The sequence below is a fragment of the Micromys minutus genome (assembly GCF_963924665.1).
Source record: "Micromys minutus genome assembly, chromosome: 12".
In the NCBI taxonomy this organism is placed as follows: Eukaryota; Metazoa; Chordata; class Mammalia; order Rodentia; family Muridae; genus Micromys; species Micromys minutus.
Window position 1 is genome coordinate 14,377,154 of NC_137981.1, and position 15,775 is coordinate 14,392,928.

Genomic DNA, 15,775 nt, shown 5'->3' on the forward strand with positions numbered 1-15,775 from the left:
TTGCTTATAATTTTGGCAATGGGGAGGCTGATGCAGGAGGATCACAAATTTGAGGACACTTTGTCTCAGAGAAACAAAACAGGAACAAAATTAAACAAAAAAATCCAAACAGGAACGGACCTTGGGGTAAAGGCAATGGTATCTGGAGATCACGGTCTGCCCTTAGTCACTCAGCGTGGGCTGCAGGAGACCCTGTCTGCAAACCCTAATCAATGGATTACTCTGTTAGGGGCTGTGGACACGAGGTCGACAAGTTCAGATCCTTGGGTTTTCTCATACAGTCAGGAAGCATGGCAACAGTGTGGACAAGTGACCTGTGATAAGGGTGGTCGTGGGCAAGTGTGGAGGACAACAGCCTGCCGCTGGGGGAGCTGACGTGCTTGTGTAGCTGGACGTGCCTATCAGAGACAGTGATGTTTAAATACCTGGGAGGAGGGGTAGGCATTAACCAGGAGAGGGACAAAGGCCAGGAGGACGAGCCAAACAGAACAGGCACAAAGTTCCAGAGGCGAGAGTGCAGCCCAGGATTACTTCTTTTGTAGATGGTTAGAGGCAGGCACAGTGCAGCCGAGGAAGGAACCTAGAGACTGTAAGTCAGTTCATTCAGTCCTTGGCTGAAGGGCAACAAGAAATCACAGAGAGGAATTTGGTTTGGAAATGGGGGTCTCACGTAAGCCCAGGCTTGCCCTTGAAATCGCCACATAACCAAGGTTAACCTCCAGTTCCCAATCCTTTTGCTTCCTGTCCTGTTACCATGCTGGTTTCATGGGGCACTGGGAACCCTCACTGAAAAGTTTTAAATGATGAGATGATCGTTTTTGTGTGTCATAGGACTCTCTTGACCTCAGGGTAGAAGATGGCTGAGAGGAAGCAGGCCTTTAGGATGGGGTGAGCAGGAAAGCAGCTGAGGTATTTGGGAAGCAGAATTGATACAGCCAGGTTTACAGGATTTGGTTTGAAGCTGAGAAGCAAAAGGGTCTGGAGAAATTGCTCAATGGTTAGCGCTGGCTCTTCTTCCAGACAACCCAGGTTCATTTTCCAGCACCCACATGGCTGTCACACCTGTAAGTCCAGTTCCAAAGGCCCTCTTCTGGCCTCCTTGGGCACCAGGCATGCTTATGGGGTACAGACATGCATGCAGGCAAAGCACCCACATACCACATTCAGTAAAACAATAGTGAAAGGCAGAGAGAGGGGAGGGAGAGAAAACTGTGGCTTGTGCTCAGCAAAGAGTGGTTGTAGGCGGGGGGGGGGGGGGGGGGTGTCAAGTAGAGATGTTAGCATTAACATTAGAGATGTTGTCATTGGTTTGTTTATTGTAGCACTAGAGATTGACTTTCAGACCAAATACAGAGTGTGCAATAACCACCACTGAGCTATACTCTCCGCCCTCTTACTTTTTATTTTGAGACAAGGTGCTGTTCTCTTGTGCTTGAACTTATGAGCAAGTCTTATTTATTTTATATATGTGAGCACACTGCAGCTCTTCAGACTCACCAGAAGAGGGCGCCAGATCCCATTACAGATGGTTGTGAGCCACCATGTGGTTGCTGGGAATTGAACTCAGGACCTCTTAAACAGCACACAAGTGCTTTTAAACACTGAGCCATCTCTCCAGCCCATGAGCAAGTCTTGAATTTATGATCTTCCTGCCTCCAGCTCCCTCACAGTAAGTAGGACGACAACTGCCCATTGTCACACCTGGCCAGTCATCTGAGGTGGTTTTATTTGTTTTGCTTTTCTGGTGTTTCAAGACAGGATTTTCTCTGTGTAGACCTAGATGTCTTGGAACTTGCTCTGTAGACCAGGCTGGCCTCAAACTCAGATCTATCTGCTACTGTTTTCCCGAATGCTGGGATTAAAGGTACCAGGTTGTCATTTGAGTTTGTGGATTTGTTTTTTTAAAAGAATTATGTATATGCGTACACAGTAGCTGTCTTCAGACACACCAGAAGAGAGCATCAGATCCCATTACAGATGGCTGTGAGCCACCAGATGGTTGCTGGGAATTGAACTCAGGACCTGTGGAAGAGCTGATAGTGCTCTTACCACTGAGCCATCTCTCCAGCCCCTGCCAATTGAATTTTTAACTGTGGGTTAAGAAGTCAGCTGTGCATGTAGAGTATTATTACAGTTTTGGAGATGAAGGCAGCCTGCAAAACTCAGGCACATACTTGTAACATGGCAGAGGCAGGAGGATTTTGAGTTTGAGGACAGATCTTCCAATAGTCAAATTCTATATCACAAAGGACCATTTAGTGATTTAGTGGCTCCGCTAGCAAGCATGACAATGCAAAGACCTTTATGGTAAAACAAGAGAAATGCAAGTGTCCTCTGGCCTTCACATGAGCACCAAGGTAAGGTGTGTGCGGGCGCGTGTACACACACACACACACACACACACACACACAAACATAAATATGATAAAAATAAACAAATAAAAGAGGGCTTGTGGAGCTCCAGTTCCAGTCTGACTTGGCCTCAGGTGAAGTCCACTGGGCTCCATCAGGGCACCTCAGTGTCCTCTGACTCGTTTCTGCTTCCTCTTATCACCTGCAAACATCTGTTCACTATGCCCACTGTTTCCAAGCCAGACTTTGGGTTGGCCTTTTTAGGAGATTCAAAACATTTCTGACAATTTCCTCTTTCATCTGGGGTGGTGGCATGTGACTTTAATCAGCACTTGGGAGGCAGAGACGGGAGAAATCTCTGAATTTGGGACCAGCCTGGTCTACATGTCATTCTAGGATAACACGGCCACGGCGAGACCCTGTCTAAACAATAACAGGATTACTTTCGTCTTCATCCCCCAAAGTCAAAACCTCTAAATAGTAGAGGCGTGCAGAGACCCCAGAAATCCTTGGAAGACCCTCAATTGTCCTTCCATCTGGGGGTGGGGCGGGACCCCTTGCTCGCTGTGAAGAGGTTGCCCACAACGAGTTGTGACCTAAGTCACCTCATTACTGATACTTTTAGCCTCAGAGGAAAAATTCCAGGTCAGAGAAAAGCTGCAGTCTTGACTGGGGGCAGGCTAGTTGTGTAGAGAAAACAATTCTGAGTGAAAATACAAGAGTCAGTTTTTTTGGTCATTTTGGTTGGTGTGGTTTTGAGACGCCTCGTAGCCCTAGCTGGCCTTGAACTCACAGATCCTCGTGCCTCTGCACGCAGTATTAGGACACCTGGCCTTATTTTTGTTTTGAGAGAAGGGATTATTTGGCACAGGCTGACCTGGAACTCACTGTACAACCCAGACTGACCTCAAACCTTACAAACCTTCAGACCTACTAAGTGCTGTGAATATAGCTATGCAAGACTATAACTGTCTTCTCTTCCCCACTCTATGGATGTTAAATTATAAAAGATCCTCAGACTATTGAGATGAAAATAATATGCATGATTTGTGTGCATGTAATGTTCATGGAACCTAGATACAAAAGGGGGCCACATGCGGTGGCCAGTACCTTTAATTCCAGCACTTGGGAGGCAGGGGCTGGCAGATCTTTGAGTTATAGGCCAGTATAGTTTACAGAGTGAGTTCCAGGACTACCCACAGAAACCCTGTCTTGGAAAAAAAAAAAAAAGTAATTTCCCACCATTTCCTATCTCTCACCATCTGAGATGTTATTTTTGATTTAAAAAAAAAAAAAACTGCTTGGTGTTTGGTTTTAGCCAAGTGTGTCTTCTGTCCTTATTCTTGATCATTGGTTCATTATTATGTCTTCCCCCTTTCCAGCTCATCTTTTATACAGTCCACTCTGACGTCAGCCTCTCATGACCAAGCCATGGGAGGGTCGGAGTTGGTGAGGGTGTAAACTCGCCTGCAAAAATCACACTTTTTGATCTCTGGCCGCCTAAAATGTTTGCTAAAGGTTTAACTTCCCAACACCAGGGGGTGTCCCTTCGCGCCCCGCGTGGTGTGTGTGTGTGTGTGTGTGTGTCTTGCCCTTAAGGTTGCATTAGTTTCAAGCCTTTATCCGTGTTTTTATGTACACACTAAATCTTTCTCTGTCCCTCTAGAGGTAGGGATCAACCTCCTTTATTTTCCTTTTCATATAAGCTCATAAATCTTGTACCCTCCCATTCCACCATCAGAGAACCATGGGTCTAGAAAGTGCTTTTTATTGAAGCTTATCTGTTTGTCTCTCAAGTCTCAGGACCAACTTGTCCTTTCCGTATTTTATGCCTTCGTTGGTCCCTTGCAGCTCCCACACTTCTTGCCTGCGCCTCCTTCCCTCTCAGAGCTATCTTCACACACCGGTCTCCGGACTCCTACGCATCCACCTTTCCTCTTCCTCTTCGGGTTGGCCCCCTGTCCCATCACTTCTGTGACATATCTTCTCATCTCCCCTTCAGTTCTCCCCCTGGGAACAGTATCACGATGTTTGTGTAGAACATGCCCTTTTCTTCCCAACGCTGATGGATACATTCCACAGTGCCCCTCCGCACATTCCAACTGTAAACAAAGAGTTCCCTTTCACTCCCCATCCCCCAGTCTAAACTCTTGAGTTTTGTGGACGCAGCTGCCCAATCTGCCCCTTGACCCTTTACGTCCTGTCTGCAGCCCTCCACCTCGGAGGCAGTTACCACAGTGCCCTTCCTGCGATGCGCAGGAAATCCTTGCGCGGACACCTCAACCCGGGGTGCACACCGCGCTCCGCCCTTCCCGGAAAGTAGATCCGGCCAGGCAGACAAAAGTTTGGAGAAGTTGGGTCTGTGCAAGTGAGAGCCAGGGGGGCGGGCCGGGCCGGCGGGCGGTGGCGCGAGCCGACGCGTGGACAGACCTGCGGAGGACAGCGGCTACCGTGGGCCCTGCCAGCCGCGCGCGGACCCTCTCGCTGGGGCATGCTTCGGGATCGCGGGCGCCCGGCACCTGGGCCGCTCGCTGAGCCCCGGTGTGTGGCTTGCATCCCAGGAATCCGAGCCCCGGGGAACCCGAGCCCGGCCTCCGGCCGAAACAGTGCAACGTGCCGGGCGAGGAGGGGGCTGCAGGCCCTAGATCCGTGGGCATGGAGCGGTTAGGGGAGAAAGCCAGTCGTCTGCTAGAAAAGTTGAGACTCTCGGACTCCGGCAGCGCCAAGTTCGGTCGCAGAAAGGGCGAAGCGAGCAGGTCTGGGTCTGATGGGACCCCCGGAGCTGGCAAGGGACGCCTGAGTGGGTTGGGGGGACCTAGGAAATCAGGACACCGAGGAGCGAATGGGGGGCCTGGGGATGAACCTTTGGAACCGGCCAGGGAGCAAGGGCCCCTGGACGCCGAGCGGAACACACGCGGCTCCTTTGAAGCGCAGCGCTTCGAAGGGTCCTTTCCCGGGGGACCACCGCCCACTCGAGCCTTGCCTCTGCCGTCGCCTCCTGATTTTCGGCTGGAGACCACGGCTCCAGCCCTTAGCCCTCGCTCCAGCTTCGCCAGTAGCTCGGCCAGCGACGCGAGCAAGCCATCCAGCCCCCGGGGCAGCCTGCTGCTGGACGGAGCGGGGGCCGGCGGAGCCGGAGGTAGCCGCCCGTGCAGCAATCGGACCAGCGGCATCAGCATGGGCTACGACCAGCGCCACGGAAGCCCGCTGCCCGCGGGGCCGTGCCTATTCGGCCTCCCCCTGACCACCACTCCCGCGGGCTACTCCTCCGGAGGGGTTCCGTCCCCCTATCCGGAGCTCCACGCTGCCCTCGACCGACTATGCGCTCATCGGCCCGTGGGGTTCGGCTGCCAGGAGAGCCGTCACTCGTACCCCCCGGCCCTGGGCAGCCCCGGAGCTCTAACCGGAGCCGTGGTGGGAACAGCGGGTCCTTTGGAGAGACGTGGGGCGCAGCCCGGACGACACTCTGTTACGGGCTACGGGGACTGCGCCGCGGGGGCCCGTTACCAGGACGAGCTAACTGCATTGCTGCGTTTGACAGTGGCTACCGGTGGGCGAGAAGCCGTTGCCCGCGGGGAACCCTCGGGGATTGAGCCGTCGGGTCTGGAGGAGTCTCCTGGTCCCTTCGTCCCAGAGGCCTCCCGATCCCGGATACGGGAGCCAGAGGCCAGGGAAGATTACTTTGGTAAGTAGGAAAGAAGAGGCTAGGGGACCAAGAGACCGGTCAACGCGTGGTTACCCATCGCCCCGACGGCGCAAACTTCTGGGTGCCGGGAGTTACAGGTGGAGACCCCGGATTAGAAGAGGTGGGCCAGAGAGCTGGAAGAGGGCGGACCCTAGAGCACTCGCTCGGTTCAGCTAGGTTTCTAATGGGACCAGGCTCATGATCCCTGACAAATTCAACTCTTGATTTTTCTCGGAAGTCCCATTTTTCTCAAGCATCGTGGCACGTCGGCCTGTCGCTGTAGGAGGCCTCGTAAGGAGGAGGCGCTGCGGGGCGGGGAGAGCATCCTCCCGCGCCCCCCTCGCGGCTGGGCTCCTGCAAGCTCCGGCGTGCCGCGCCCCCACCCGCTCCTTGCTCCACCCGCAGGAATTCGGGGAATGCGCGGGGGGGCGGGGCGGGCGGCCGCGTGCGTGCCGACTCCTGCCCTGGCGCTCCAGGTGCCGTGGGCGACGCCCGCCAGGCGGAGGGGTGGGGAGCGTGTGCTTGCGTTGGGGGATGTTTGCTAGCTCCCGCGCGGTCCTAGCTGCTGTCGGGGAACTGGAGCCCGATTGGGAAACCTCAACTCCCTAGTGGAAAGCAAGGATCCAAGTCGTGCCCTGTCCCGATGGTGAGGTGTGTGCCGGTGGCCTTTTAAAATAGGCCAGTACCTATCCGCCTGTTTTCCACCAGCTTCCGGAAGTCAGGGCAAAACCAGTGACCCTTCTGAGACCATTACCCATGGCTAGATCCCTATTCCGTGTGACTACCAAGTATTACCTGACTGAGTCCCTCCATGACTTGACCAGCAATCCCGAGAGAAGTAGCCCTACCTCCCTGCTCCTGTTGAGGAAACCTGGCGATAGTCTCTCTCCAGTACTCGAAAATGTAAAGACAGTGGTTAGAGTTAGGCGGTGGGGTATTATCAACCCACAGGGACTACTTAATTATAAAAAGCAGGATTTGAATGTAGAGGACTCCCACTCATCCCTGGACTCTTGTCTTCAGTTCTCCACGTATCCTCGTCTTTTCCAGCTTTCGTGTTTCTCCCCTGCCCCCTCCTCTCATGGCTAGAATAAGAATAGAGAGAAGATTTGAAAGTTGAGGTAGCAGCATAATCTTGGTAGGCTAGGAGGGATCAACACACACTCCCCCCCCCACCCCACCCCCGCCTTCTGGGGAACACAGAGCAGACGATCTAAATCACTTTGATCAAGGGAAACAGTGGCAGGGCCTGTTTAGGAATTTCCTTTTGAGGCCCAAGAGAGAGCTGGGAAAAGTCTCACTGGCTTAACCATCAGAGCCCAGAGAAAGACTCCAAGTGCTCTAAAATGGCAGGAAGAAGCTAGGTGTGGATGTCCTGTGCGTGGAGATGAGGCAAACGTGCCTGAGCAGCTTCCTCTTTCCACAATGACCGTGGCTTCCCACAGAAAGGCTCTGCCAGGACCCCCTGGCGTGGCAGTCTTGGACAAATTTCCCTGGTTCTGAGGAAGAACACCTTTTGAACTCAGAAATGAGGCCAGGTTGCCTCTTCGGACGGAGCCTCTTCCAAGCAGACTCTTTGTGTCCTAGCGCTAGCCTGATGCTCCCCTTTTCCTGCTGCCTCTGGTAAGGGGCCCTCTTCCTTGGCTTCAGCTCTGCCCAGCTGCCAGAGGGTGGGAGCAGAACAGGCCTGGGCCCATCAGTTGCCGCAGCTGCTGCACCAGCTCCCAGAACCCCTGGGCAAAGACTGGGATGGGCCCCAACAGGCAGGGAGCGTGGCAGGCTGCCGAGGGGGAGAGGTGTGGCAGGCCCGTTGGGATCTGCTCCCCAAAGACAGGTCTTAACCCTCAGTCATGGGCCTGGAATTGGGGAGTGGAGGAAAGGAAGAACACACCCAGGAAAGGCCGTTCCAGAACCAGGTGTATGTATGTAGTTTAGTCAGAGTCCCAGGAAAGAGGAGCTAAGGCCTGCCTGTTTCACAGGGCAGGAAAGAGATAGGGTCTGCTACCGACCCCCCACCCCCCAATCCTATACAGCCCCGGCCCCAGAAAGCCCAACTGTGTTCTTAGCAATAAGTGCAGGAGTGCTTACATGGCCCATCTGCATAAGAGACCTTCTGCTGGGCTAGATCAAGTTTTATGGAAGGTAAACCTGAAATCCCAGAAAGACATAGGGGCCTGGATTGCTTCCTTTAGGAAGTTTTCCCAGGTGCTGCAGAGCCCCTGTGTGCTGGCATCTCCATCTCCCAAGAAACAGGGCGTCTTTAACTTAACCTTTTTTTTTTTAATTTGGTTGTGTGCTAAGCACAAAAGACGTGTTCGGAGAATGTCTTGTGATTAATAACAATGGATCTGCTTAGACAAGAGCTTGCTTACACCCTACTTTTTTTTTTTTTTTTTTTTAATGTTTTTGAGACAGGGTCCTAGCCTGTCTCAGGTTTCACCTGTGTAGCTAAGGTAACCCGGGAGCTCCCCATCCCCTGCCTCTATCTCCTGAGTGCTGGGTTACAGTCTGCTCTCTCACACCCACTTATTTGGTGCCAGGGCTTCCTACATGGCAGGCAAGCATCTTACAGGTCGAGCTTACAGCCCCAGCCCTCTATGTCCCTCTAGTTGCCCAGTCTTCTTCTCCAAAGGACACTGTGTCCCTTGTCACGTTAGACACTGGAAATCCAGAAAGCTTGGGGATTCCTGGGTTTGGGCTGGGGAAATGGGAGTGTGACTGTCCCCAACTCTTCTCCTCTCAGGCACCTGTATCAAGTGCAACAAAGGTATCTATGGGCAGAGCAATGCCTGCCAGGCCCTGGACAGCCTTTACCACACCCAGTGCTTTGTCTGCTGCTCCTGTGGTGAGTGTGCCTGCTACTCAAAGTCCCCAGCCCCCACTCAGCCAGACACTGATGCAAAGGAGCACCTGTCAGGCCCACAGCTTCCTACTCCCTGGTCTGAGCTACCTGCCTTTCCCTCCCCAGGCTGGGTCAGCTTTCTAGACTCCCGTCTTTCAGCCTCCCTGCTGTTTCTCTGAACCTCCCTTTCTCTCCTGCCTCCCTGCCGCCCCAGCCTTGGGCTCCACCAGCCCCACCTCTTCTTTGGTGAGGTTTGGTCTTGGGCAGTGGAGTTGCCTGGGGCGACGGTGAAAGACTGGAATGTGGGAAGGGCGGGTGTGGGCTGGGGGAATGGGGAGGCGTGGGGGGGGCAGAAGGGGAGGTTTTCTCTTGGCTGGTCAGAGTTCAGCCACCTCACTAGAGTGCAGGCCATCGGGCGATGCCAAGCTGATGACATCACACCGGAGGAATGTCTGCTGCTGCTGTTAGCTCAGGAGGCCCTCTGTGGGGGTGCTCCCCCCACCACACCCTCCCTCACCTCTCATTATCCCTTCCACACTGCTTACCCATTCTGATTCCTCACTAACCCTCTAATCTCCTATCTCTGCCCGTCCGACTCTACCACTCAGCTCTCTTCCTCCCCCAACTTCTCCCTGCATCTCTGGGCTGATCTGGCTGTCCTTTTCATTAGGCCTTTTCCTGGTATCCCCCCCCTCCCGCCCCTTCTTCTCCCGTGTCAGTAAGTGAGCCTCTCTCGACCATCCTCTCTCCCCCAGCAGAACCGGAACTAGGTTGAGTGGGAAACTTGCCCCTTCTGAAGTCTGTTCTTCTTGCTTATCTTTGACCACTCAGATCTGATGGAGGAGTTTCATGGGTGTCAGGCTAAATCGCTCTGCCGTAGAGAGCTGGGAAAAATCCCAGGCAGCCCCTGACCCCGAAGACTCCTGTGTTCCTCTAAGCTCCTGAACAAAGCAGTAACTCCAAAGATGCCCTGACCGCCATAGTGGCTGGAAGGGGCTGGACAGATCTGTGAGAGTAAGATTCCTACACCAAAGCAAAGAATCCTGGGTTAAAAGGTCCCAAAGGCCAAGGCCTGGGACCAGTGCTCTGTGCAAATCAAGTAATACCTAGTCAGACCTTCTTACCGAGTACCCCAGCCTGGCTTGGCCTTGGCTTTTTCTTAGATGGCTCCCCATGCACTGGGCCCTGAGGAGGTTTGGGTGTCAGACAGCTAGAGGAGAAACGAGCAGAAACATCGTTAGGCTGGAACGAGGCCAAAGCCAGTTGGAATTTTATCATACAGGATTTTTTTTTCTCTCTCTTTGAGGCAGGCTTTACTATGTAGGCCAAGCTGACCTTAAATTCTTGGTCCTTCTGTCTCTGTCCACGTGTCCAGAGTTAACCCCTAGCTCCTTCCTTCCCTGCTGCTTCTAGGACGGACTTTGCGGTGCAAAGCCTTCTACAGCGTCAATGGCTCTGTCTACTGCGAGGAAGATTATCTGGTGAGTGGGGGGCCCAGGCTTGGCTTTCACACAGGGACACTGGTGGCTGTCAGCGTCACCATTTTTAGCTTGGTAACTGTGTCCTGTCTCCACTCCAGTTTTCAGGGTTTCAGGAGGCAGCTGAGAAGTGTTGTGTCTGTGGCCACTTGATTCTAGAGAAGGTAAGGAGTGTGCCTTCAGCCGAGTCTTGGAAGCCACCGGCCTGAAGGGCAGGAACGGGTGACTTTGTAGATGGGGAGCCTCTTGCTAGATGACCATGTTCGTTCCAGTCCTCCCCAGAGCTGCCTCAGGAGAGCAAGTGTGTAGTCTGAGTCTCCTGGGCTTCTGTGACCTGTTCCCTCATAGTCTAAGCTACTTGAATAGGGGCTCCCTTTTCTGCTACTGGTTGGAAACAGTTGGAACTCAGTTTTCTATATAAGAAGAAAAAATCAGATTTATGGTTTATAGGAACCGTGATTGTCTAGTAGATACTTGGGAAGAACTGAAAAAGAAATTCTGGCACCCACTTCGAGTTGTAATTAAAAAAAAAAAGTATGGCCTGAGGCTGTAGTTCTGTTGAGTGAATGCCACCTGATGGCCCCGGGTTCTATCCTCAGTCCCGTTCAAAGCAGTCATAGTGCTAGTGCGGCAGGAGGATCTGGGGTTCAAGGTCTTCCTCGGCTACATAGTGTGTGGTTTGGGGCTTATTTTGTTTGTTTGTTTCGGGCTTTCAAGACAGGGTTTCCAGGTAGTCCTGGCTGTCCTGGATCTCAGAGGTTTGCCCAGCTGCTGCCAGGCTTTATAGAGTTTTTAAGGCCAAGCCTAAGATACTTCGGACCCTGTCTCCAAGATATAAGCAAAAACATCAAGAAATCCATAGGCCCGGGAGTTTCTTCAACCTTCCCCAGGGTTTTGTGCCTTCATTTGAAGACTCCTTGGTCCCCTCAGATTATGTAGTGTTCTCCCAGGACAGGAGGGGGTTGGAAGGGAACAAAATAGGCACTAGAGAGCAGGCTCAGCGGAGACTGACCCTCCTCCGCCCTGCGAGACAGATCCTCCAGGCCATGGGCAAGTCCTATCATCCAGGCTGCTTCCGGTGTATCGTCTGCAACAAGTGCCTCGACGGTGTCCCCTTCACAGTGGACTTCTCCAACCAGGTGTACTGTGTCACCGACTACCACAAGTGAGTCTGACGGGGGTGGGGAGGGTGGCCCAGGGAGTCCTCAACCTCAGCTTACCGCTGTCTTCTGTTTTAGAAATTATGCCCCGAAATGCGCGGCCTGTGGACAGCCCATCCTCCCCTCAGAGGTCAGTGTATCCCAGAGTTCCTCTTGGGAGGAGATGGGGACATGCAGCCTGGCCTCCCTTGGGAAGTGGCACTTGGGAGGAATGTACATTCTGTGAAAGATTCCCGTGTGACTCTGCTCTTGGGGTCACCACCCTGACCTAAACATCCGGACCCAGACTTGCTGGGCCCAGGCTCCATAGCTTCTGTCCCTGTACAGAGAACAAGGCTTTCTTGGAAGTCAAGGTCACCAGATACAGGGACTAAAAAAGGGTAAAATCATCCTTAAACTGTTTTTTTTTTAAAAAAAAAAAAAAAAAAAAAAAAACAGGGATAAGGATTATTTAAACTGTGTATGGAGAGGGTGTGCCTAGAGGAAAAGCTACTAGCCTCCTCCTTAGACCAGCCTGTGCTCAGCCTTTCCCTGCCCCTCCCCCTTGCTTCTCTGCACATGGGAGTGAGCAGGTAAGGCTGAGCCCTGTGTGGAGGAGAGCTGCACCCATGGAGGCATAGTCTTCTGGGATAATGCCAGGTAGTGAGTAGCATTCTGGGAGGAGTTGCCTAAAAGATCTCAAAGCTACATGTTAGTTACATGCTAGCTGCAGGAGGTTTCTGCGTGCGGGACGGGGATTTGGGGACAGTGCTCATCCCCATGGGGTTCTACATGTTTCAGGGCTGTGATGACATTGTGAGGGTGATATCCATGGACCGTGATTATCACTTTGAGTGCTACCACTGTGAGGTAAGTATTAGGGATCAGGGATGGTGTAGGAAAATCAACGTGGTGGGGGGAATCAGTCTTGGAACGGCTGGGCATCTATGGAAGGTATTCAGGATCTAGAAAGCCAGGACACTGCTGTGACCTATGTCCAGTCGCTTGTCCTCTAGCTTCTCTTGGTTCAGATCTTTTAAATCTGGAATCTGGCTTCCCCAGCATCTGAACTGTGTGGGGTTGGGGCTTGTCTCATTTCCGCGGCAGCAGCGACACCTGGTGTCCAGAAGAAGTATTTCTCGGGTTTTCCCTTCACGTCCACCCTTTCACCCTTGGCCCTCCCCACCCTCCCGCCACGCTGCCAGTCCCTGGGAGTCTAGTACGGAGCAGAACAGACTCCCAGGATGGCCTCAGCGTAGGGCGCCTGGGTTGAAGTGAACTGGTTGCCTTCTTCCCCAGGACTGCCGCATGCAGCTGAGTGACAAGGAAGGCTGTTGCTGCTTCCCTCTTGACGGACATTTGTTATGCCACGGCTGTCACATGCAGCGCCTCAGTGCCCGGCAGCCTCCCACCAACTATATCTGAGCTGTAGTTCCTGCTGCCATCACCAGCGTTGAGAAATTCTCTGGTCAGCTGAGGCAAGGAGTGTACTCGGCAGTCCTTGTGAAGAGGTCTCTGGGGAGGCCCCGAAGGCCAGACACCCAAAGATCCTAACATTCCAAATGGGCTGTGGAGGAGGAGGAGAAGCCTTCTGGTTGCCAGGAGGGTTGACTGGCCTTCTTTGTGTGCAGCCTGCGGTACAGCAGATTCGGTGTAGCACGCACGGGCGGGTTTCAGTACTTCCTGAACATCAGATTATAATGTATTTTTCCACTGTATGTTTCTGTGTAAGTCAAACAATGTTCCGGTGCTGGATCACATGAGAGGGCATCACAGAAACCACCCCCAGTCTGTTGTACCCTATACATGGGGTCGGCTGGGTCTTTCTCACCGTATCCTATCTTTGTCTGCGTGAAGGGCTTGGAAGCCCTGGATTTCATGAGTCATTTCTTGGCTGTCTCCCTAAGGACTAGAGAGCTCCCCATCTATCTGCTGGGACTGGGACCAGCTCTGGGGGGGCCTTGCTGCCTGTGTTGCCTGTTTCTCAGGGACCTGGGGGGGGCTAACTGGGGCCTGTCCTTGGTTGCTGTTTTGTTCTGCTGGGGGAAGTAGTGAGCGGGTTCTGGATGTGAAACTTGCTCCATGAGTAGGATGTCCCGGAAGCTTCAGGCTGGTCCCACTCCCCGGGTTTAAGTGCACTGAGCCCTCTAGCCCAGCATATGTGGATACATTGTATCCATGTGCGAACTCCGCCCTCTAGCCCAGCAAGTGTATCCTGTGTGCCTGTGCACTTCCCTACTACTCCTTTTCTCAGGTGACTTACACTTAGTTCCCTAGTAGTAGCCTATCTTTTGAGACCCATTTCTTAAAGGGATCCTGCACTGGATCTGATCTGCTACAACCCCACAACTCAAGGCTTTGGGGGAGCCAGAGAGAAGAAAAATAGGTTGACTTGGTTCTAGCCATTTGGCTGACACTTGAATTCGCCTTAAGCTGGATGCCTTAAAGCCAGATCACTTGCTGGCTGAGTCAGGTTCATTTGATGACCAGGTTGCCAAGAGTTCCATCCTCTATTGAGTGTTTTTATAGCTGCCTAAATGCTCTTTTCATTACACTAAGCGTTCAGTGAGTTCTGTCTGTTCATCAAGAGTACTTCTGAGTTACTAGCGACCTACATTTATCAACTTTGTGGCACTTTGTGATACATTTGCTCCCTGCCTTCATGGATGTCTTCCTATGCCATTGCTTCTCTGACACTTAAAAAAGTTGAGATTCTAGCAATAAATACAATTGATATTGATACAGATACCTTGTGTGTCTTTTTTGTTTCTTTGGTATTCATTAGGAGTTCCTAAGTATGCCTTGAAGATGTAAAGAAACTCTATAGATTTGCCTTGCTCCAGGTTCTCCTTCCTATTGTTAAAATGTAACTGTGTCATAAACAAGTGAGTCTGGAAAGGACTGGCTGAGGAGAACAGGAGACCCACCCTTGAGGGCTATTCTAAGACCACTGTGCCAGCCATTCTGGGAATTACGTGAGCGGGGTCTCAGTATGGAAGACCCCATACAGTTGGGTAGCAGCTGGGGGAAATGTATTTTCAGAGAAACATCCTGAAATTTGGATTATTCTGCAGCCGAGACTTCTGAACTATTATTGGTTAAGTCACAAGAGTCCTGAGACTGGGACATTTTCCCACTGGGCTGGGGAAAAAGCAGGCTTGCATAGCTTTGCGCTCAGCCTCTAGCTTCTGAATTGATTGTAGGGACCATCGCTGAACTTTTGTCTTCTTTCTGTTCCACCTAACTGGCTCATTCCTATCTAGGGCTACACCAGTACTGCCTGGGGCTCCCCAAGACTTCTTGCCAGTGGATCTCCCTGTGAGGAGATACGCTTTAGCACCTTAGAGGGGCAGGCTGCAGCAGGAAAGCAAACTCCAGTCTCCACTGCGTCTGCACAGGATCCCCATGTTCCATTTGCTGGAAGATTACCCCTTACTATTTATTCTACTGTTTGCAATTGCTGGTGATGGTGAGCTGGTTTCAAGGGTATGGCAATCGGTAGTCCTTATCTGGCTTCCTTCGACACCGTTTTACTAACCAATACTAGTCCGAGATGGAGAAAGGAGAACGGCCAGTTAGGATCAGCTGAAAGGTCCACGTGGTGGAACAAGAGAACCGGACCCCACAAGTTGACTTCGCATCTCCACTGGAGTTGTGGCAAAGGTACAGAGAATAAAAATCTAAGCAAAGGGCTGGAGAGATGGCTCTGTGGTTAAGAGCATTGATTGTTCTTCCCAAGGTCCTGAGTTCAAATCCCAGCAACCACCTGGTGGCTCACAACCATCTGTAATGAGCTCTGATGCCCTCTTCTGGTGTCTGAAGACAGCTACAGTATACCTATATAGAATAAATAAATAAATCTTTAAAAAAAATTATAAAAAAAAAATCTAAGCAAAAAGTGTGAGAGAGATCTGGGCACAGAGGCTCATACCTGTGTGTTCAGCGTCCAGGGAGGGGAATCCGGAGAACAAACGTTTGAGACCAGGGCCTGGAGAGATGGCTCAAAGGTTGAGAGTACTTACAGCTGTTACACAGGACCCAGGATCTGTTTCTAGCACCCACATCATGGCTCACCACCTTCCTAACTGCAGTTTCAGGGGATCCGAAGTCCTCTTCTGACCTCCACAGGGGCATGAATGTGGTACACAGACACATAGCAACAACATCCATATACATAAGAAGAAATATTTAACGTTTTTCTGGTCTCCAGCACAGTGGCGTGTGCCTGTAGTTCCAGCACTGGGGAGGGGGGATCTGAAGAGAGCTGAGGCAGGAGGATT

At 52.1% G+C, this 15,775-nt stretch overlaps 1 protein-coding gene across 1 annotated transcript; it reads left to right on the top strand.

The window, feature by feature from the left end:
* Positions 1-4,799: 4,799 nt before the first annotated feature.
* On the top strand, positions 4,800-14,169 carry AJUBA (ajuba LIM protein). The gene is made up of 8 exons (XM_080926578.1): positions 4,800-6,036; positions 8,780-8,881; positions 10,292-10,359; positions 10,458-10,520; positions 11,391-11,521; positions 11,595-11,646; positions 12,297-12,365; positions 12,795-14,169. The coding sequence occupies exons 1-8, from the start codon at positions 5,007-5,009 to the stop codon at positions 12,918-12,920; spliced, it is 1,641 nt and encodes a 546-aa protein (XP_080782704.1). The 5' UTR covers positions 4,800-5,006; the 3' UTR covers positions 12,921-14,169.
* Positions 14,170-15,775: the final 1,606 nt, after the last annotated feature.